The 24,798-nt window shown below is 45.4% G+C and overlaps 1 protein-coding gene across 1 annotated transcript in view; it reads left to right on the forward strand.

Annotated features, from left to right (window-relative positions):
* The first annotated feature begins 1,223 nt into the window (after window positions 1-1,223).
* The window catches only part of LOC137428562 (uncharacterized), a 61,525-nt gene continuing 37,950 nt past the window's right edge, over window positions 1,224-24,798 (forward strand). The window contains exons 1-3 of the mRNA XM_078777325.1: window positions 1,224-1,419; window positions 5,528-5,671; window positions 10,934-11,545. Coding sequence (XP_078633451.1) covers window positions 1,224-1,419; window positions 5,528-5,671; window positions 10,934-11,545 — 952 coding nt within the window. The remainder of the gene's footprint in view (window positions 1,420-5,527; window positions 5,672-10,933; window positions 11,546-24,798) is intronic.

The following is a 24,798-nucleotide window of genomic DNA, read 5'->3' on the forward strand; positions in this document are numbered from 1 at the left end:
CATTTGCCTTCTGTCAGATAAGAGGTCCAGACAATGGAGCGTCCTTCTCTGTGACGTCTTTGATCCACTTCATCATGGCCATTTCGACATCATGAGATCGACCAGTTCTCTTTCGCTTCCGGTCGCTCCCAATACTTTTCAGATCACTGCAGTTTCTCACAAACTAAAGTGGACTAAAGTCCAGGAGAGCTGAAAACGAATTTCAAAATAAAGTTTCCAACATTTTATTAGAATATTGTTTTCTGAGCCTTTTATTTTGGTTGACAATCTTTATTCTTTTAAAGATTTGTGTTTATGTTCATGTTATAAAGTTCATGTTCCCCTATAATCTTTATTCAACATATTCTGCAATACCTTCCGGTTAGGTGAGGATACCACCGGGGTTCCCACCGGTCTTTCAGCATCCACCCTGTTGACTCCTCACCACCTGGCTTCAATGTTTTGTCTCTTTGAAAAAAAATTGAATTTTCAAAAAATTTGGATTCATTTGAAAAAACGATTTTGGATTAATTTGAAGTAACCTTTGCTTTATCATTTTTTTTCCCTCTCCGAAGAACGTTTCCATGTTTCAGGGTGGGACAGACAGATAGACGGCATTAGCCTATTAATATGGAGATGATTTACTACAATATACTCAGTTGTGATGACATGGTTTTACCAGACCTTTAAAATTAATCTGTAAGAGCGTCATGACATAATGATTGGCTATCCAGAGATATACTGTAAGCCTTTCGTGTGTCGACAAGTCTCTTTAATTATGTTGATGCTTTCATCAAAATCCTGAAAATGACTTGAGATAGTAAAATCCAGCACTGCGTGTGCTACAATGAGAATCTCTCGAGTTTGAAATAATTTCTCATTTATTTTCAACATTTTATAAAAAAATATTTTGTTTCAGTCGAACCGTTGTTTGGTTTTAAAGAGATTTTTTTGTTTCAGGTTTTATTGTGAAAGTGAAGGTGAAGTCTGAGTCTGGAGATGAATCAACTTTTCAAGACACAGGTCTGAACCACAACAACATTCTGCTTGTCCCATTGGCAGACATTGATGAGTGCACATTGTATGGGAGCTTGTTCTCTCTCTCTCTGTCTCTCTGTCTGTCTTTCTGTCTCTCTCTTTCCTTTCCCCCACCCCCACCTCCCCCCACCCTCTATCGACTTGCCTTAAGGGTGTCAAACAACTTGAATACCCAGCTCAATATTAAACCAAATTCGTTCAACACGATGAAACATCACAATATTTGTCAAGATATTTCTGGGGAATATGCACTTATTGACGGCTGTGACGAAATCATTCGGTTACAAACTTGCAATCCCATTGATGGAGATAACATCAGAACACAACCACATGACTTTGTCATTACAAATGTTGATAGGAAGCTGATGGTTGATCCTGAACTCATCCATTGTCCTCCGAGAGGTAAGCATTGCAACTCTCAACAAGAAACAGCAAGAAGAGATTGCAGACCCTCGCCAACACGTGTTTTTATTGATTTTAAGGATTTTGTGTGAAAACAAATATGGCCGCCCAACCATGTGACCAATGACGTCATCATTATTTTATTTATTTTTCTCCACCAATGTATCCCGAGATGACGCTCAAGGCATTTCATCTTGATCGGATGAGGTTTTGGACTTGTTAAATTATAACGTCATAATGGAGGCACCTATGACATCATCCTGAACATACAGTCACGTGAAAAAGTAAGTACACCCCATGTAAAGTTTTGACTTTTAAAACATATTTCAACATACAGCTATTTGATCTTCACTTCAACAATACTGATCGATAAAGGTGATATAATATAACAAGCATCATGAAACATTTACATTTTGTCATCCATTGTATAATTTAAATAAACATAAATGCAAATTTCGCATGTGGAAAAAGTAAATACACTCATACATTTATCACGACTTCAAATACCTAAAATTAGAATGAGGTGCACCAGCTCAGGTGCAAATGATTGGAACATCGTTAGAGAGGATCTTGGAGAAACCTGTTTTATTTAAACCTCAGACATTTAGTTTGGTTTGCTCTTTGTTGTTGAAGTGTGCGGCGTCACCATGCCTCGATCAAAAGAGCTCGCTGAGGCCTTCAGAAAGAAGGTGGAAGATGCCTACGAGTCTGGGAAGGAATTTAAAAAGATTTTCAAACAATTTGAAATCAATCATTCGACTGTCTGGAAGATCATCTCCAAGTGGAGAAGATTCCAAACAACTGCCAACTTGTTCAGGCCAGGCCGCCCCAGCAAGTTCAGCCCAAGAGCAGACCGCAAGATGCTGAAAGAAGTCTGTAAGAACCCCAGAATGTCATCACGGGACCTACAGGTGGCTCTTGCCACTGTCGATGTCAAAGTGCACGAGTCTACCATTAGAAAGAGGCTGCACAAATTTGATCTGCATGGGAGGTGTGCCAGGAGGAAACCTTTGCTGTCCAGAAAGAACATCAGGGCAAGACTAAAGTTTGCCAATGACCACCTCCGCAAAGACCAGCTCTTCTGCAGCAATGTTCTCCGGACAGATGAGTCAAAGGTAGAGCTATTTGGCCACAGTACCAGAAGACATGTTTGACGAAAACCAAAGACAGCATTTGACCACAAGAACCTGACACCAACTGTAAAGCATGGTGGTGGAAATATTATGGTTTGGGGCAGCTTTGCTGCATCAGGGCCTGGGCAGCTCACCATCATAGAATCCACTATGAATTCTTCATTGTACCAGAGGGTGCTTGAGGATAATGTGAGGCCATCTCTCGGAAAGTTGACGCTCAACCGAAGGTGGACCTCGCAACATGACAATGACCCAAAACATACCAGTAAATCCACCAAGGAATGGCTGAAAAGAAAGAAATTGAGGGTTCTGGAATGGCCAAGTCAAAGCCCGGATTTAAATCCCATCGAGATGTTGTGGGGGGATTTGAAACGAGCTGCACATGCAAGAAACCCCTCAAACATCGCGCAGCTGAAAGAATTCTGCATGGAGGAGTGGGCAAAAATTTCTCCCAGTCGATGTCAGAGACTGGCAGACAGTTGTACAAAACGCCTACTTGAGGTTGCTTCTGCCAAAGGGGGGGCAATACCACCTATTACAGCCAAGGGTGAACTTACTTTTTCCACATACGAAATTTGCATTTATGTTTATTTAAATTATACAATGGACTACAAAATTTAAATACAACAACAACAGGCATTTTAAGGCCATTGTCCCTGCAAGAGTGGGGGTTAGCCTTGCGGTCCCCATGACAATGTTCTCCATTTTGCCCTATTTTCTGCATCTCCCCTTGTTAACCCCCTTGCCCGCATTTCTTCTTCAACCATCTTTAGCCAAGTCTTTCTCGGTCTTCCCCATCCTCTCCTTCCTTCTGCATTCATTTCCATCACTCTTTTCAAACAGTTACTTTCATCCTTCCTCAACACATGACCAAACCATCTCAACCTATTCCTCTTCACAGCATCAATCACAGGCTCTATTCCTATCATCTATCGCAATTCATCATTTGTTCTCTCTCTCTCTGTCTCTGTCTTTCTGTCTCTCACTTTCCTTTCCCCCACCCCCACCTTGATAAGGGGAGCGCCGACCCCCGAATCCACAACAGTCACATGGTCTCCCCAACAGTCTCCCCAAATTGTCACGTGGTTTGTTGGCAGCGTTCGCTGCATTGAGCCTTCGTCGCCTTAGCGCTCGCTCCAAACACCATTGACCAGTGTTGCGGTTTTAGATCCCTCACTTTGTAAATAATTCTTGTAAATATTCCATTATTAAAAGGTTAAAGGTCGCACCCTTAATTAGTCCATATGCAACACGTAGGTCACCTTATAAATCTCAGTTATTTCCTTATTATGTGTCTAGATAAGGCCGTGTTCCCAATAGTTGAATCTGCGTTGCATTAATCAAATAAGATAGGCCCCATTCTCTCATTTCCCAATCGCTCTCTCCAAGCGGCGCCATTATGCGCCCCTACAGACGGTGCCTTGTCCCTCCCAATTCTGTTACGCGCCTTGGTTAGCGTTCGCCTTGGCCGCCATTGACCATGCGGTCGGCTCGAGATAAAAGGGGGGCGGAACAACAAGAGCATGCATTTATTTCTCAGTATTGCTGAAATGAAGATCAAATCGCTGGATGTTGAAATATGTTGAAAAAGTCAAAACTTTACATGGGGTGTACTTACTTTTTCACGTGACTGTATGTAATCCCGCATGGAGATTTCTTTACAATGAGCCATGTCTCAATTTTTTTCTATGCAGCGCTTTCAGAGATAAAGAGGTGCATTTTTTCGGTTTTTCCAAGATGGTGACTGTACCACATGACATATGACGTCATAATTATCATTTAAAACTTATACAGGAGGAGACACACCTATGGTGAAAATGTCCTGTCAATCGGACCAACGGTTGCAGAGAAAATCATATTTATTGTATGCGGACAAACAGACAGACAAACTGACTCAAATGCAATACCCTCGAGCAAGGGTAATAATATTTGTGCGTTCGCCATGTACGTAGCAGGGTGCGCCAAAGTGCTTGGAGTGGAATGCGCTTCTATCTTTCTTTCTTTTTCCTCTTGTGAAGTGGTTGCACTTGCTATTTGTTAACAGCCAGAAACTTCTTCAGGACGTACCAGCCCAGTGATGCCTTCCTCAAGATCAACTAAATGCAATGTGCAAGCACACCCTTTGATCATAGGATGAGATCACAATTACCACACAGTCCCTTATACAAGTGATGATCACATTCTGCCTGACATTATTGTCACAATGACAACATCTGATGCAAATTGCTTCTTCTACATCCACCTTGTATATCACAAGCACATTTGTATATCATTGGGTCTTTCCTGTCCATCCATGCGTTAATACATCCGTCCTCAACCATATTTCTGGCATATATGGACCCTATTTTGTTCATACTTGGCACAAAGGCAATACGTGAAGATATATACCGCATGTGCAAATAATTTTGATCCACAATGCGATCAAAGATGTCTGGCTGGCGGCTATTTTAGTTGTAAAAACAAAACCTGATGTTGAAAACCCCAATAATCACTCTGATCTGAGGCTGTGTAACATGCGTGAGGTAAAAGTTGGGGAAAACGTCTCATTATTAAAATGGATTTATCAAAAGGGAATTTCTTCAACCATTTCTCAAACATGCATTTACCGATCTTGTTCAAACTTGGCACACAGATCATGAATGATGGCTTACATATGCATGTCATTTTTTTTCGAAATCACAACAATGGTGGCCGACTTTCAGCTAGTGTATTACTTAAATGTGTCTCCAACCATTTAATGGACATGCATGGATGAATTTTGTTTACACTTGCCACATGGACAATACATGAGTATACATATGTAAAATATTTTGTTTTGTAATCTGAGCAAAGATGGCCGACTGGCGGCCTTCAACTCTGCACAGAAAAATAACTAAAACCGCAGGGACTTCGACATTTCATGTCTTTTTCTCCTTGTTTTTTTGGTATTCATTTTATCTCTTTACTTAAATAACATGAGATCATATTGTTTGCAGATCTGGTTCATCCAGTGAAGATGGAAGATTTTCAAAGTGACTTCTCTCAGAGTTCCCAGGATGCTTTGAGCAATGAGTGTGTAAAGCAGGAACCTTGTGCTTTTTCTATCTGGGAGCTGAAGAATGCTCCGAAGAAGCATGAAGGTAAGCAGAACCATGCACAGAACACACAGCACAGCTCCACTTGGTTTGGTTGATTATCAATGAAAGGCTTGAATTCAACATCATGTCAAAGGATTGATCAGTTTATACAGTGTGCACACAGTCAAGCTTGTGTCGCATCAATGGCTCTGACAAACGTCGCTGAGGCATCAGGAGCTTTGGCTGCTCCAGAAGATCGTTGAGCTTACTAAATGTATACTGCGTTCAATTAACTATTCTTTACAATTTTCAAAACCCAAGAATCGATCTGAGGCCGGACAAGGCAGCACACTGGAGGTAAAAGGTGGGAAAACATCTCGTATAATTAAAATGGGTTTATTAAAAGGTAGAGGTAGGGATAGCAACATAGAGAGTAACCCAGTTTTAGGACCGGCAGAGAAGATAACTGAGAAGGAAGTTGAGGAAGCGATAAAAGCAATGAAGGGTAGAAAAGCGGGAGGGCCGACGGGAGTTGTGGGAGATATGTTGAAGGCAGCAGGAAGTTGGGGTGTGAAGAGAATGACAGAGATCTGTAATCTGGTGGTGAAAGAAGGCCGCATTCCAGTGGCTTGGGAACTGAGTACCCTCGTCCCTCTATACAAGGGGAAAGGTGACCCTCTGGAGTGTGGCTCGTACCGAGTGATAAAGTTATTGGAGCATGGAATGAAGGTATTGGAAAGGGTGTTGGAGAGGAGGATAAGGAAGAAAGTGAAGATCGACGAAATGCAGTTTGCATTCATGCCAGGAAGAGGACCGACAGACGCGCTTTTCATTGTGAGGCAGTTGCAGGAGAAGTACATGGAGAGGAGGAAGAAGTTGTTTCTTGGGTTTGTTGATCTGGAGAAAGCATTCGATCGGGTTCCACGCAAAGTATTGACATGGGCATTGAGGAAGTTAGGAGTGGAGGAATGGTTGATCAGAGTAGTGATGGCAATGTACAAAAGAGCGCGCACAGCTGTAAGGACGAAGGACGGGAACAGTGGTGAGTTTGAGGTGAAGGTGGGAGTGCATCAGGGGTCGGTACTAAGTCCACTACTATTTGTAGCTGTGATGGAGGTGCTGGCTCAGAACGTAAAGGAGGGTTTACCGTGGGAGTTGTTGTATGCAGATGATCTGGTGTTGATTGCGGAAAGTATGGATGGACTGAAGGAAAAGATGAACACGTGGAAGGAATGTATGGAGACAAAAGGTCTGAAGGTGAATATCGGAAAGACGAAGGTGATGGCAAGCGGTAAAGCATGTGGTGAGGTGGAAAGAACTGGGAAGTGGCCATGTGCTGTGTGTAGGAAGGGTGTCAGAGTGAACTCCATTCAATGTACAATGTGTGCTGAGTGGGTTCATCAAAAATGTAGTGGTCTGAGAGGGTCATTAACCAGTGTGGCAGCTACATTCAAATGTAAGGTGTGCCCAGAGGGAGCTGCAGATGGAGGAAATGTTGAGTTGGATCTTGGAGACGGCGTGAAGCCGGAACGTGTGAAAACATTTTGCTACCTCGGAGACATGCTGAATGGAGAAGGTGGATCAGACTCGGCAACGGTTGCTCGAGTGAGATGTGCATGGAAGAAGTTTCGGGAACTGAGTGGCGTGCTGATGATGAGGGGAGTGTCGTTGAAGCTGAAGGGAAAGGTGTATGCTGCATGTGTAAGAAGTGTTATGATTTATGGGAGCGAGACATGGGTAATGAACGTTGAGCAGCAACGAAGGTTGGAAAGGGTGAAAATGCGAATGGTTTGACGGATGTGCGGAGTATTGTTGAGAGAGAGGAAGACAAATGATGAATTGCGAAAGATGATGGGAATAGAGCCTGTGATTGATGCTGTTAAGAGGAACAGGTTGAGATGGTTTGGCCATGTGTTGAGGAAGGATGAAAGTGACTGGTTGAGAAGAGTGATGGAAATGAATGTCAAAGGAAGTAGAAGATGGGGAAGACCGAGAAAGACTTGGCTAAAGATGGTGGAAGAAGAAATGCGGGCAAGGGGGTTAACAAGGAGAGATGCAGAAAATAGGGCAAAATGGAGAAGATTGTCATGGGGACCGCAAGGCTAACCCCCGCTCTAGCAAGGAAAATGGCCTTTAAAATGCATGTTGTGTTGTTGTTGTATAAAAAGGGAATACGGGGATAAGGGTAGATGACATGCTATAGTAATGAGAGAGTTCATAGAAAACGATACACGCCGCAGCAATCAAGTTGATGCTTCAATTTTAATAGAATAATGATTTTAAACATCGGGAAAAAAATCCTCCAAGCAAAAAGAGTGGAGACCAATTCAACCTTTCTTTTCCAAAACATTCTACCACTATTTCGATGAAACTTGACCACAACCTTCATCACCTGTGAAGTACCAAAGTTTGTTCACGGCATTGAAAAAAATTGGGAGAAGGGTGATTCTCAGCAAAGTCATGTAATCCATCATTGCTTCGGATATGAAATCTTTCCTCTTCTCCAATGGCTTGATCTCTGATCATCAATTTGGTTTCAGACCAGGTCACTCTACTCTGGACATGCTGCTTCTGCTGTCTCAACAATGGATGGAGGTCCTCAATGCCAAACAGGAAATTAGAGCTGTCTCCCTCGACATATCATGTGCCTTCGATATGGTCTGGCACCCCGCTCTGCTCACCAAACTCTCCTCCTTTGGTATCCATGGAAATCTCCACGCATGGCTGGCGGACGTCCTCTCTAGTCGTAGTCAATGTGTGGCCCTGAATGGGTTTCTCTCATCTCCTCTTCCTGTTCAGGCTGGAGTTCCCCAAGGCAGTGTTCTGGGCCCTGTGCTTTTTCTGGTCTTCATCAATGATCTCTCTGACTCTCTTGAAAATCCTCTCTATCTCTTTGCTGATGACTCCACTCTCTGCCGCTCCATTCCTCATCCCTCAGATCGGCAGTCTGCAGCCTCCTCACTCTCTGCGGACCTGGACAAAATCAGACTGGGCAAACAAGTGGAACATGTCTTTCAATCCTGACAAATCTCACAATCTCACACTCTCATAATGATAGAGCGTACACAGACATCCAATTTGACTATTAGATTTTCAATTTTGGTCAATCCACTCAAAAACTACAGTCATTATGGTTTCCCCTACCCCCGAAACCCTGGATTTTAGGTATTTACAAGAAATGGTTCAAAATCAATTGCTCTGAAATAAAATTTTGCAAAAGCAACTCAATAATGTCCCCCTTAGAATCATCTGAAGACCTCTAAAATATGCATTCCAAGTGTTTAAATCACCATTGGGTGATTTGTTACTTTATTCTCGCAACATGACTTGCCCGATGGTCAATTTTGGGCACCCCCTAAAATTGGTGACCTTTTGACCTCTGGTGACCTACATAATGAAATATTTTGCATAAATCTTCTTCATTAAGATAGCGGGTACATAGACGGACATTATGAGTGGTATATTGTTAAGATTGACCCATCCAGAGCGAAACTACAGTCATTTTAGTTTCCCCTACCCCCAAATTCTGGGCTTCAAATTATAGCAGTAGGGTGATGTTTGAGAGGTGATAACGACCAGAAAGCTGCCAATTTCACACTGCTGTCACCACAATTCATCATATGTAGGCCCTAAACTATCAAAAAAACAGTGAGGCTTTGCCACAAGAGATGGTAACGATGGGTCAAATTTTCAGGTTTGGCCCATGGACTATTTGGTGGCCCGGCAGACCTTTAAAAAAAAAACCCTGTCATAAGATCATTCAACGAAGACATCCTCGGCTTATTGGGACGTTTCCTTTTGTCTTGCGTGCGTAGCGGAAAGTGGGGTGACACAATTGGTTCACTCAATCTGTCTGACAAATGTCACTGTCAGTCTGTGTTTGAGGAACGACATACTTTCCTTTTAATTTCATATTTTGAATATCGTACACTAATCGGAATATGAACATGCAGCTTAGCAGTGTGTTGGCTCTAAATTTGACGGAGCCTCGTCTTGAGCATGCATTCACACTTGCTTTTTCGGAATTACTTCAGCCTGTCTGTTAGTCTGGCAATCAAACAAAATTTAAAATCCTTCCGAACACGAAACATACTGTTTTTAAGGACATCATAAAGGACACAAACTACGGGCATGAATAACTCATTGACGTGTTAAATAAGGTGGTGTAAAAGAGGGTACATCCACGGTGGTAAACTTCTGATTCAATGGCTTGTTGTGGGGTTTTTTTCAACTTGTTGCTGTCGCTGTATCAACAAAGCCGTACATCAGCCAGCCCGTTGTTGTTGTTGTTGTTGTTGTTGTTGTTGTTGTTGTTGTTGCATACCCCAGACAGTTCAGTTCTGTGTTGAACAAGCCTTGATTACAAGCATGGAGACAGCCGATAATCTCGTAAGAGCGACCCATCGATCTCCCACATGTAGGATGGTGTACCCCCACCTTCACAAATTCAGGGCCACCACAGAGGAGGAAAGGAAAGGAAAGGAGAGGAAGGGTGAAGGAGGGAAAAGGAGAGTGGGAGAGATTTTAGTGCTAATCTTGGATTTTGCCAGCCTTCTTGGGATTTGGACATTTACTTTTAATATAAATATTATTTTCTTGTAAAAATGTATTCCCTGACATCCATTAATTATAAAATGTATGAAAAAACACATGAACCACGTCTGGTACGTTAGGGCCAATTTATATTCTGGCGACAGCTTTATTGGTTTATGGCACGGAGCCAGAAAAGTTAGCAATCTTGAAAGGATAACTACCACCCATTTTGTTCAGCACCCTTCATTTACATATAAACCACCTCTAAATCTCAAAGCATTCTTGTCACGAGACCTTAAACATTGATCCTTTACTTTCTGTTCTGCCTCATGGCAGATGAACAGAGACAAAGGACCAGTTTTCAATGGTAATGGAGTACTATTCATTCTGCTTTTAAAAATGATGATGTTTCACAGTAATTGTGATTTATTGATGGTTTTTTTTAATTGTCTCTGCAGAGAATCAATTGAAATTGGTTTTTTATTCTCAGTCAAGTTCGCAATTGTTTGACAGTGAAGTTTCATTCAATCAGAACATGACAGACTTCTTATCAGGAAGTCAACAACTATCGCAGTGTATTGACTAAGAACAATTGTAGTTCGACATTCAAGAAAATTGAAAGGAACGAGAAGCTGCACAAGTGTTCTGTTTGCAAGAAAACATTTATCTCATTAAAGTCTTCAAAGAGATGTCAAGCAACACACAGACGGGGGACGCCATACAAGTGCAATGTGTGCAGCAAGGAATTTTCTTGGTTATCAACATTGAAATGTCATCAAGTAAAACACACAGGAGAGAAACCTTATAAATGTCGTGTGTGTAGCAAGAATTTCACTCGTTTATCAAATTTACAAACACATCGAAAGTTACACACAGGAGAGAAGCCTTATAAATGTCCTGTGTGCAGCAAGGATTTTGCTTGTTCATCATATTTACAAATGCATCAAAGAACACACACAGGAGAGAAGCCTTATAAATGTCCTGTGTGCAGCAAGGATTTTGCTCGTTCATCAGATTTACAAATACATCAAAGAACCCACACAGGAGAGAAGCCTTATAAATGTCCTGTGTGCAGCAAGGATTTTGCTCGTTCATCACATTTACAAACACATCAAAGAACACACACAGGAGAGAGGCCTTATAAATATCCTGTGTGCAGCAAGGATTTTGCTTGTCCATCACATTTACAAATACATCAAAGAACCCACACAGGAGAGAGGCCTTATAAATGTCCTGTGTGTGGCAAGGATTTTGCTCATTCATCAGATTTACAAAAACATCAAAGAACACACACAGGAGACAAACCGTATAAATGTCCTGTGTGCAGCAAGGATTTTGCTCGTTCATCACAATTACAAACACATCAAAGAACTCACACAGGAGAGAGCCTTAAAAATGTCCTGTGTGAATCAAGGATTTAACTTGTTCATCAACTTTATGAAGACATCAAGTAAAACACACCGGAGAGAAGCCTTATAAATGTCCTGTGTGCAGCAAGGATTTCACTTGTTAATCAACTTTACAAACACATCAAGTAATACATACAGGAGAGAAGCCTTATAAATGTTCTGAAGGTTCTGTTGTTCTGAATGAATGTATTATCCCCGCCATTGAACTGAACGCATTGAGCTCGTTTGGTCATCCGTGTTACCCTGCGGTGTTCACCAAGGGTAGTACCTCCGCTTCCGGTCCGGTCTGGAGAGGACGCTGGCGTTACTTGTTCGCCGCTTCTCCGACTGGGCCATTGTACATAGTTTGCTTTTCTGGTGGTCGTGGCGGATTTTTGACCGTTGGGTCTGCCCTCTGCTCGGTCCCAGCTCTGCTCCTGGCTTCGCCTGCCCGGCTCCTCCACTGTTTCCTCAGGCCCGCTCCCGTTGTTTGTGGCCGTTGTTTGCGGCGGTGGCTGTTTGCCGCTGTGGTCTTGATTAGCGGCTGCAGTCGTTTGCCGCTGCGTTTCCCGCTGCGTTTGCCGCTTTGCCTCCTCGACCTTGGCCTCGTACTCGTCCCTTCGCTCCTGCCTGGCATGGCTCTGAAGTACTCCGCCGCAAGGCTTCTTCTGCTCAATACCCGCTCCACCCCATCATGCATCTCTGCCATCAAATCAAATGGACTCCTCTGACGACCCAGGTACATTCACCGTGGCTCCGGTCGTAAGTTTGTTTATTTGCAATCAGGTCACTCCATCCCCGTCCTCTGGTCGGCTCAGCGCACTCTCACTCTTCGTCCCAGCGCACCTGGTCACAGCAACCCACACGATCGCACCTCCTGCCTACGAACCCTGGCTAAATCACCTGAATTCATCCCTGCTGTTCAAAACAACATCAAGCTCACCCTGTTCAACACCCGGTCCCTCAACAACAAATGCCTCATCCTGAACGAATACATCCTGGATAACAAACTGGACTTTCTCTGTCTCACCGAAACCTGGCAACAACCTCTGGACTACTACACACTTAACCTCACCACACCCAATGGATATTCCTACGTCAATAAACCACGCTCGGAGGGCCGAGGTGGTGGAATTGCCGTTATCCACCGTCAAGACATCAAGACCAACCTCATCTCCATCTCATCTGCTCCATCATTTGAACACCTGGCTTTAAAACTCTCTGGTCACACGCAGTCAGTCATGGCTGTCGTCTACCGCCCTCCCAAACCACACCCATCATTCCTGTCTGACTTCTCCTACTTTCTGACCCAGCTATGTTCCCTCTCCCCCTCAATCCTCCTCCTTGGTGATTTCAATATCCACATGGACTCCACTGACTCCACAATAACCACTGACTTCACTGATTTACTCACCTGCTTTAACCTCACTCAACATGTCGACTTTCCTACCCATATCCGTGGTCACATTTTGGACCTTGTCTGCTCCACTGGATTAAATTTGCACCATCTCTATGGCTCCGACCTCACCCTCTCTGACCACTTAGCCATCACTCTGACCATCAACATCCCCGCCCCAACACCAAGGCATTATCGCACAATCAACTTCCGTAAGCTAAACGCTCTTTCACCTACCTCATTCTCATCCACCCTCTCTGAAAAAATGTCCACTTCTCCCTTCATTGACCTCCACACCCCTTCCGACCTCACTGACTACTACAACCACACTCTCTCCTCCTGCCTTGACCAGCTTGCGCCTGTAAAAACCAAAACAGTTTCTTTCACCCATTCTGCTCCCTGGTTTACCCCTGAACTCCACCTGATGAAAACTCGTGCTCGCCAACTTGAAAGACTCCGCAATAAAACGGGTCTCACAGTTCACTCCCAAGCCTACAAGGACCACATACAACACTACAAAGATGCCCTCTCCCGCGCCCGCTCTGCCTACTACTCTCAAATTATCCACTCTGGCTCCGGAAACCCAAAAGCACTCTTCTCGACAATAAACAAACTCCTCCGCCCCCTGAACACCACCACCCAGTCATTCACAGTAGACAACTGCATCTCCTTCCTCTCTTTCTTCCAACGCAAAATTGACAACATCTACAACAGCTTGACCACCGCCGCACCCGCTCCCCCTCCAACCACATGCCCCCCCCCCTTGTCCTGCCATCCCCTGTCTCGGTTCTCCCCAATCTCCCCTACTGACCTCTCTGAACTCCTCATAGGAATGAAAACTGCCACCTGCACTCTTGACCCCATCCCCTCCAGCTTTGTCAAAGCCTCCCTCCCTGCTCTCTCTCCACTTATCATTGCAACAATAAACTCCTCCCTGTCTACAGGCATCGTCCCACCTTCCCTCAAAATTGCTGCTGTTACCCCCATTCTAAAAAAACCTGGTCTAAACCCTGACACCCTAAACAACTTCAGACCCATCTCCAACCTACCCTTTCTGTCAAAAGTTTTGGAACGCGCTGTAGCCACTCAACTCAAACATCATCTCTCTGCCAATAACCTGTATGAAACATTCCAATCCGGATTCCGCTCCAACCACAGTACTGAAACTGCTCTCCTCAAAATCACCAACGACCTTCTCCTCTCCTCTGACGCTGGCAACCTCAACATTCTCGTCCTCCTCGACCTCAGCGCTGCCTTTGACACCATCGATCACACTATCCTCCTCACCCGACTTGAATCCACCTTTAACGTTACCGGCACTGCCCTCTCTTGGATTAAATCATACCTCTCTGACAGATGCCAGTTCATCTCCATCAATAACTGCAAATCCCCCACTGCTCCCCTCCCCCAAGGTGTCCCCCAAGGTTCAGTTCTTGGCCCCCTCCTCTTCATCCTTTACCTGTCCCCGCTCGGTCACTTAATCCGCCGTCATGGTCTCCAATTCCACTGCTTCGCCGATGACATCCAGCTTTTCATCTCCACCAAGTCCGTCTCCACCGACACCCACTCTATCCTGACAAACTGCATCACTGAAATAAAATCCTGGCTTCAAATCAACTTCCTCAAGCTTAACTGTGATAAATCTGAAATAATCATCATTGACCCAAAAACGCTCACAAAATCCACCCATAACTTTGCCCTCAACATCGACGGTATCCCAGTATCCACCTCCCCTCACATCCGGAATCTTGGCGTCATCTTTGACCAAACCCTTTCCTTCGACAAATACACTAAACAGATCACAAAGTCAGCCTTCTTTCACCTGAAAAACATTGCCCGTCTCCGCTCATCCCTCTCCTCCACGGCTGCAGAAACCCTCATCCACGCCTTCATCACCTCCCGTCTGGACTACTGCAATAGCCTCCTCTATGGTTCACCCTCAAAAATCACAAATAAACTCCAATACATTCAGAACTCCGCTGCCCGTCTACTCACCCATTCCCGGACCCGTGACCACATCACCCCCGTCCTTTACAAGCTTCACTGGCTCCCCATCCCCCAGAGAATCCAGTACAAAATCCTCCTCTTGACATACAAAGCCCTCCATAACCTGGCCCCATCCTACCTGGCTGACCTCCTCTCCAGACACACTCCCACCCGCAACCTCCGCTCTGCTGGTACCAACCTCCTGACCCCCTCCATCCGGACCAAATTCAGATCCTGGGGGGACAGGGCCTTCTCCATCGCTGCTCCCACCCTCTGGAACTCACTACCTCACACCATCAGAGACTCCTCCTCACTCACCACATTCAAAACATCACTAAAGACCCACCTGTTCAACACTGCATTCAACATTCAACCCACAGCATTTAACCCCTGACTATCTCTTCTCCTTCTCCCTCCTTTTGCTTTAAATATTTCCCTATTGATTCTTGTCTTTTTGCAATTGTTGTTTTCATGTATTGTTATGCATTATGTTTGCCACTCTGTCAAAGCGCCTTTGGGCTTCTGGAAAAGCGCTATACAAAATAAATGAATTATTATTATTATTATTATTAGTTACGCAACAACTGGTGTCAGGAGAGTGGGATTCAAACCTAGTGGACACTCGGTGTCCGAAGGTTGTGAGTTTGACACCCGCTGGGTGCAAATTGCGCTCGGCTTTCAGAATCAATTTTTTTTCATGATTGTCTTTCTCTAGTCAAACGGGAGGTAATCGTAGTACCAGGGTGTCCAAATTTTATAGTCGATTGAGATGCGAGGTGCAACATCGCATTCCCGAGAAATTTAACCCTTGGATGCCGTGATTGGGCCTCGGAGGCCCACAATGTTTTTTTTTTGTTGCAAAAAATATGTTGAACAATTGCTTTTTGGAATGAGCCTCATTTTTGCCGACTTTCATGTTGTTACACAAAATTCAGTGACATTAAAAAAAAAAAATTCATTCTGGCTCGTGGGAAAATCTTCACTCTTCACTTTTAACCCGAAAATCCGACACGAATGCAGGCCTGGGGCCTTCGAGGTCCCGCATAAATGTTGTTGTACAACTATGTTATATCATTATTTTCTTGATATGAGCCTCATTATATGCTCCTATAACTTGGTTACAAATAATTCAGTGACAAAAATATGAAAATTTTAATTCAGGTTTGTTGGGAAAAGCTTCATTCTTCATTCACAACACTAATGCAGGCCTGGGGCATTGGAGGCGCCCCATCTCTCCCAATCTTGTCGACCGCTCCCTTTATTTTGTGTTTTCTGTGTCGGTTTGACTTTTTGTGTGATTAATGTTAGCTCTTTCATGAGCCTCGATCTTGTATACAAAAAACATAAAAACAAAACACACACACACACACACACACACACACACACACACACACACATATATATATACAGTATATATATATATATATATATATATATATATATATATATATATATATATATATATTTATATATATATGTGTGTGTGTGTGTATATATATATATATATATATATATATATATATATATATATATATATATATATATATATATATATATATATATATATATATATATGTGTGTGTGTGTATATATATTGTAACGAATTTGAGAAGTGTAACAGTTTTGAGAAGTGTAACAATTTTGGAGAAAGTGTAACGAATGTGAAAAGTATGGTTTAGTTGTGTGTAACACCCTCGTAATGTAAATAATGGTCGCAGCCGTCCTCCTAGTTAATTCCATGAAACTTACACACAGGCCACGATATTTCTTTTTAAATAGCTTATTTCCTTATTCTATGTAGGCTAAATATGTGTTTCTCACTAGATTGACTCTGCATTGCATCAAACGAAATAAAGCGTAGGCCCCACCGATGATCCATGGCAGCTCAAGTGCCAGGGATTCCCCCACTTGAGCTTTGACAGCAACCGTTTATTGCAGTACTGAACTGCTGTGCAACGTGACGGCGCCTTACCTGCAGCTGCTGACCAGTTTTCGCCATTTGCGGCCATTACGAACAAGGGGAGTGGCTAGAGAAGACGGGTCGCCCCCCTCGTCATAGGGGGAGGAGTAAGTCGGCCCCGCTCATCCAACCCAGAACAAGGGGTTTGGCTAAGAGAGGGCGGAGCGGGAACCCCCGATAAACTGCGCGAAGGTTCGGTGAGGAAACCAATATAAGCCGCCGCGGGACGCACTCCACCCTCTTGCTCTGACCCCGTCCTCTTGCTCTGACCCCGTCCTCTTGCTCTGACCCCGTCCTCTTGCTTGCTGTCGCTCGTTGTTGCTGGGGAGAAGGAAGACGCCTGAACGAGCAGGTGTGTGCGAGCCATCGTGCGACCAGCTGCGCTGCAGCTAAGGGGGCAGCTAAGGGGCCGCAGGCCACGAAAAGGACGCGCCAGGCAGCAATCCACGCTGGACCCTCCATTGCCTCCCAAAACAACCATCCATCCTCAAGCCATACCTGCCTGCAATATCCCCCGTGTAAGTGTGAACGTCGTCTGTCCTAATCGTTGTCCTGGGGTTAAGTAAATTGACTAGTATAAGCTAACGATTCACTGTGTGACTGCTTCTTCCATCCATTGCTTGTAAATAACTTTGATCGCTCCTTCTTTTTGCTTGTGTTTATAATAAATCCTGTTATTCCTCCGTACTCTGTCTTCTTCTCTCTTCCTTCTCTTTCGGTCGCTTTAGAGGTTTCCAAATTGAATATCTGTGGTGCGATCTGGTCAACGTTGGGGGAGTCGGGCCAATCGGGGAAACTGTAACGGTCGTGGTTGACCATCCGCTCGGCCCATAATAACATCTTAACCGCATCCGTAACAATATATATATACAGTGGGACCTCTAAATCCGAATTTAATTCGTTCCAGCGGCAGTTCGGATTGGGAAAAGTTCGGAACTAGAAACTATTTTCCTCATAAGAAATAATGGAAAGTGAATTAATCCATTCCTGGACCCCAAAAACCCATTATCAAGACACTGTTAACTGCAAATACACATGATTCAAGGTAAAATAAGATGAGTAAATGCCCTAAATATCAAATAATAATAATAATAAAAACAAGAAATAAATGTACTAACATGAAAATAACTGCATTTACCTTAGTGGAGAGTTCTGATGGTGCATGTGGAAGCTGGATAGGAGGAAGGAGGGAGAGGGTTTTATTGCTTGGAAGGTGAGGCACCTTCCAAGCTAACATCAGATGACTGTGCTTCTGGTGTTTGCTCTCTTTGTCTCTTAACACCACTTGTAGAGGGTTGGGGCTCACTAGGCTTGCTTTCTTTAGAGAACCACCTCTCCAAAGTTGCCTGGTGTTGGCGACTTTTCTTAATTTTTCTGAAGTGGTCAATCACATTGTCACTGAACAAGTTAATGCTCCTGTTAACCACTGCTTTATTAGGGTGCCACTTTTCAACAATGGCCTGTGTTTTAGACCAATGGAAGCACAGTTCTTTAATTTCAGCACTGGAAATGTTACCACTAGCTCCCTCTTCCTCCTCTGAATAAATTTCCACTGCCACTTCTTCTTGCTGCATCTTGTGGAGGTGCTGAAGTTCTTCTGTGGTGAGTTCCTTGTTGAGATCCTCCACTAACTCCTCCACATCCTCTTCACTCACCTCCAAGCCCATGGACTGACCCAATGCTACAATAGCAGGCACAATAGGTTCTTCAAAGCCTTCAAAATCTCGACGCTCGCGGCGGGAAATATGAACGACGCTAACGCTATGTTGGCGGTTCAGTTATAGAAATACATTCGGAATTAGGGACAAAATTTTCTCGAATTTACGGTTCGGAATTAGAGTAGTTCGAGATGAGGGGCGTTCGGAATTATGGGTCACTACTGTGTGTGTATATATATATATATATATATATATATATATATATATATATATATATATATATATATATATATATATATATAATGTATTGTCGCGCAACCGCCGAAATTAATATCAGGCGGTCACAGATGCCGATCGCGAAGGCTTTAACCCCTGATTCCAAAATTCCAAACCCCTGATTCCAAAAGTGGCGGATTCCAAAACTAAAAGCTACCCCAAGGCGCGGAATGGAGTGGAGCGGCGAGACCTCCGCAGCCTTATCTATTGAATTAATCACCCGGAAAACTGCGTTCAAGTATGTACAGAAAATAATAGAAGGATTTATTCAAATAAAACCAAGGACAGGAAAAGCACGCGCCGGTAATGAAATATTCTAAATCGGGATCCCGCACACCAGATATCGAATACAAGATGAGGGGATATGAATACCAAAATAAAGACGTTCGTTATGTTATTGTGAACACGGAGCTCAGCCTTATCTGGTCTCGTCGTTGGCTTTGGCTGCCGTCCAACACGCGGTTCCATTCGTCCCGGGGCACGCCTCGCTCCAAGTTCCAAAGCACCGAGCACCGATCACCACGAGGTCGACCGTCGTACACGGTCGAGAATCCAACTCGGATCTCACCGGGACGGCCAACTCCTGAATCTCACTGGAATCTGTGAGCCAATGCAACCCGGGATCTCACGAAACTGCCAGGGCCAGGAATCTCACTCGTGCGCAACTGCTCAACTCGTGCGTAACTCACTCGGGATCTCTGAATGACTCTCCTCGACTGCCAAAATGGCGTTCGGCGCTCGTTAATCTCCCCGGCCGGTGATGTCAGCTTTGGCGCGCTGCCAACCAATCAGAGCCTCGTATCTTCCCGCCCTTTGTCGACCCGCTTTGCACCTCCCGTGTCCATTCGCGCCAAACGAGCACAGCCCTCCTGGGTGTGGTACTGAAGGTAGATAGGCCTGTCGGAGTTGCAAACGGCGGCGGCCATATGGCGGTGTCCTGGCCTGGTTTCCTCCTAAGTCATGTCAGGGGAGGGCTTTACTTGGTGTTGCACTAAGGATCCGTTGGTATGTCTATGTGGTGTGCAGTGCCAAAAGGGACAAAGGTTTGGCTAACCAGGTGAGACATACAAGAGCGCTACTCCTTAATCCCTGCACTACTTATCACTCGAACCCCCTGGTAGATTCACAATTATACATCTTAACTGACAAAACGCCTACACATGAACTTATTACAGGGTAGTTTTCCTTACCGCGACATCTCGAAGCATGTTACCTATTCAGCTCTATTCTGCTTGACATATCGCTACCTGCCAGCCATAACAGCCCCCCCTTGGAACCGTAGCTCCTGCAAGGTTCACTGCAGGCGCTACCATCCCAGTCTTAACTCTTCCTGTCACACACTTAATTAACCTATGAAATAAATCAGGAAGGGCTGTGGGAAGTGAGTCGGACGACTTACCTACACTTCCTTAACAAGCTAAACCCCTTAACAATCATGCAAGTATGTACATTCATTGGTCTTCATTGTTCCTGCGGAGGGAGGAAACAAACAACACACCAAAACTAACTTAACCACAAACTTAACCAACTTACAAGATTCCAAAAACTCGTAAACATTTTTTTTTTACAACCCCAGTCGACAGTCTGCGTCCCCCGGTGGATGCCACAAGACACAACCTTAGCTGCGGGGCCATCCCCAATGCATCCCTAAATTTCCACGGGACCTGTCCAGATGTTACAGGTGAGTGACATGGCTCGGTGGATTTTGCCCACATTCATGCAGCACAAACCCCTTATCCACTCATACACATTCCATAAGTCATCAAGGCATTTCAAACATCAACAAGCACTTATTTCAATACACCCCCCTGCAGGACCATGGCATTGATGTCATATACATGTGTGCAATCCATTTCTACTACTAGGCAGCGCAGAGGTACCGCACTAAAATATGGTGGGGGCGCTTCAGGCTGTGGTGGCCGCAGTCCCAAAAACAAGTCAACCGACCTACAAGTTCATTGCCCCCCCCCCCCACCCCCTTTACCTCTTGGCCCCATGACAGCCCAACAGCCACTTTCCGCCGTTGAGGGTCTCCACACACACCAGGCTCCGTTGCCTCCCGCTGCTGCGCAGCTCCACGGGTCGCCGGGGGACTCCCTCACCCCACGGCGCCCAACCAGACCCTCCACCGACGAGCTCCAATTTCCAGATACCACCGGCTGCCAGGGGTAATTGCCGCCGAGGGGGGCCGCAGGCATCGCCCCTCAGAGCTTGATCCGTACCTGCGGACACACACACCTTCCCCACCCACAAGACCCCAAAACACACTTCCTCCCCCGCTGCCATTCAATTCTCAACACAACTCAGCACAATTCCAAAGATGGTGTAAAAGATGTTGCAAGGGTTGTCATGGCCTGCTGCACGTGAAATCCCCTATTCACATTTGCCATTACACATTTCCAAAAGCACATTTCCAAAACTCCATAATCATCACTCACTCTCCATTATCTCCAATCTCCCGACCACATCAAAACACATAACCACAACAAAACGCCACTCACAAGACACTGTGTGGCCCCCAGTCCATCCCCTCACCGTCCATGTCATCACTCTCACCCGCTTCCCAACTCCAAATTACATGTCCCCAATTTGCATAGCAAGTCCTGAAGCCTGGGACAGTGCACATCCAACACTGACCTCAAGTGCAGGTAGTTTCCGGTTGATCAGGTCCAAAGTGCAATCCACCCTGACAATCCCAAAATTTCACATTGGGCCGACCAAATTCTTCCAAATTTCTCTTTTGTCCCCACTACACTGGCAGGTATGTGGATGCGCATCCAACGACGGTGATCATCACCACACAACTACATGTGGCCACGACAGCTCTGCACCTCTACCGTGCAAGGGTAATCGGGACAAGGTGAGGAGTCAAAATGCCAACATGGCCCATGTGTCCATAAGGGTGCGACCCACCATCCATCCTTCGGCCCCCCTGCGAGGAACACAGGTGCACCAGCCACAGCTGGCCAATGTGGTGAGCACCTGCTGCCAAAACACACACTACTGCACGCACAACCTCGGCCCTGGGGGGCACGGTCGCAGTGCGTGGCGTCCCGACAGCCACGTCCCCTGCACCTCCACATCATCCCCCAGTCCGACTGCAGAACTGCATCCCCCCCCAGTGCTCACCCACACTTGACCACACCAAGGACCAGTCAACAGCCATGCTCCACCAGGAGACCCACCCAGAAGACATGGTCCACATGCCTTGGACACCCATAGCACCACGTTGACCCTCAGACCACCCAACTACATCCCCATGACTCCGCGTCCCAAATATTGGCGCAGTCGCCCCCGCAACCAGTTGAAAGCTGTGTCCTGCTACCCTGTCAATATTTTTACAGCCTCCAACACTTTGGTCTAACACACCTGGATCAATAATGGCGTCACTATACAGTGTCCACCATTTCTCTTCATAAAATTCACCCTTAAATTTACATCGAACCCACAAATTACCCATGCCAAACATTTTTCACATTTCACTCATCTCAACCAAAGAAAGATGCTTTGCCATACACATGCCGGCCGAGCATGGCCCATATGCTCGGCTCGTTACACATTCCAAATTCACCAACCCCATGGCTCTCTTCCCTACCCGAGAGTCCATAAATCATAACGGAACATCTGTGGAAGGTCACTCTCACATCATGACGTTCCACAGACGCCCCAATGGTTGTCCAGCAGGCTATGTCCATCCCTTTCCATTTGGTTTGACCCACGTCCCTAGAGCAACACAGCTTGTCAGGTCATCACATGCTGGCTGTCCCAAAGTCTCAGGGAGAGGGTGTCAGGCTGCATGCCCGGGTGGTCACTACATCAGGCCCAAGTTCGCCGTCCGCGGTGCCACCACCAAAGCGCGACCCACAACACCTCCCCCTCGTGGTCCTCAATAAATGCCATCCCAGGCTTGAGAAACCACCTCGGACCCCCCTGGAGGTCTTAATCCCCACCAGGGTCCGGTGACACTGTCGGCCCGAGCCACACGCCCGGACGGCGCCCTGTCGGACAAGGGACGCCACACTCCACCAGTCCCCCCTTGGGGCCCAGGTCATACCATGCCACCCATGGCTGGAGCCCACGTCCAAATCTCGCCAGCACAGCCCCCCAGCTGGCTGGCATCACCAAATTTCGAAAGGGGCAACTTTTGCCCGAGGCCATCACCATTGACCTCTCCCGGTCCAAATCCCGCAGCCCGGGGACCAACTCCAACCAAGGCTGCTCCACATCAAATTCGCATTTTAATTTTATTTTAGATTTTCTTTTACCAATTTTTGCCCCAGGTGTCCAATCACCGCAGCTGCAGGTAACAACCGCTATCACAGGTTGTTCTGCCCCTCCCTGCAGCTGTTCCAATTCCCTACGGGGACCAAATCATCTGAGGCTCGATCTCCCGATTCTCCAATGTCCGAATCCAGCCCGGAGCCAACACACTCCCCCAACTGGTTCTGTAATTTTGGAGCCTCTGTTACCAAATTGTAGTGTACAGTGAGGATCCCCTTGGTCACCACAACCTCCTCCTCAGACCGACTCACCTCACCACCCAGGCTCCTTTGGGCCTGGTCAACCTTGTCCTCCATGGGACTGTCCCAGGTCCCCAGCCGCTGAATCACATCATCCTCATCATCATCCCCCATCAATTCCGGCTCCGACAGGCTTTCCCCAATATCCCCAATAAATACCCGGTCCGGCTCCATTACACAGACCCCCCCCTATTGTTATCCCCTCTTGCTCTTGTTCGGGAATGTTAAAGGACTCAGGAGGCCCCGATATGACCAAACAGCTTTTACAAAAGCAAAGCTTTATTAACTAATAATTCACTTGTTTCAATATAATAAAGAACTACAATACAATAACGAATTTGGTAATTCAAGTCGTTGGTTCTTCTTTTTTGGCCTTCTGCGCTGTCCTCGTTCCGTACTCGTTCGTTCCGTTGGGCAGAGATTCTGATGACAAGTGTCTTGACTCAAAGTATGTTCTCGTTTATATGGGCACCGCCGCGCTAATCCTCTCTCCGCTAAATGCTCCGAGGTCATTCACGCTCGCCCCCCTGCTGGGGAGTTCCTTCACCCTCTTTGCATCCCGATGTCCAAAACAATAGTACGGGCTTGGGAATGTGTATTAGCCTGGGGTCGTGACAAGGTGAACAAGAACTCCCAGGTTCCATGTTCTGAGATACATTCCTGACATTCTTACGAACCACCTGGACTACCTGCTCCGTTACTAGTCCCAACCAATGAGTTACACTTCCACAATTCCCTCATCTTTTTCTTTTTGTTTATATTAACCATTAATCTAAACATCAATATAAGTAAACAATCAATCACTACAAGTAAACATCAATATAAGTAAACAATCAATCACTGCAAGTAAACATCAATATAAGTAAACAATCAATCCCCTTAGGCATACACCGTCACCCTGCAAGAATCACAAAACATTTCATTGGTCATTGACTCCTTCCATATTGTTAATTCAATCTATTTCACTTACATCACAAATATCCTCGCAAAACAACACTTCACCATCACCAAGATACAACAATGTCACTTCACCATTTTCAAGTTTTATAAAGCATCTGCAACATCTGGCAAAAACGTTTGCCTCCAAACAAATGTTGATTCTTTGTTTGAAAGGAAGGGCTGATCACTTGTGTTTGAATTCAGGTATGAAACATTTTCTTCTGTCTTCATAACACCTGCCATACTTCGTGTTGGATTTCACTGTTGTGGTAACAGTGCGGAGTCATAGACTGACCCTGCTCTCCATGTAGCATTCTTGCCACTCTTGCTGTGAACCATAATGATTCCTGAACAAGGCCTTCGCCCAGTTGTAGTCGACTTGCCTCCTCCCTCATTATGAGTGGGCAGCAAGTATTGGTGTGATGTTGATTTGCCAGCAAGATGTGGAACAGGGATGCCGGATGCATCCACAATGATGTTGGGACCATGTTGTTCAGGTCATCCATGGTCCATACCAGGAGCAACCAGCAGAAT

The sequence above is a fragment of the Myxine glutinosa genome, chromosome 5 (genome assembly GCF_964187855.1).
Source record: "Myxine glutinosa chromosome 5, kmMyxGlut1.1, whole genome shotgun sequence".
Lineage (NCBI taxonomy): Eukaryota > Metazoa > Chordata > Myxini > Myxiniformes > Myxinidae > Myxine > Myxine glutinosa.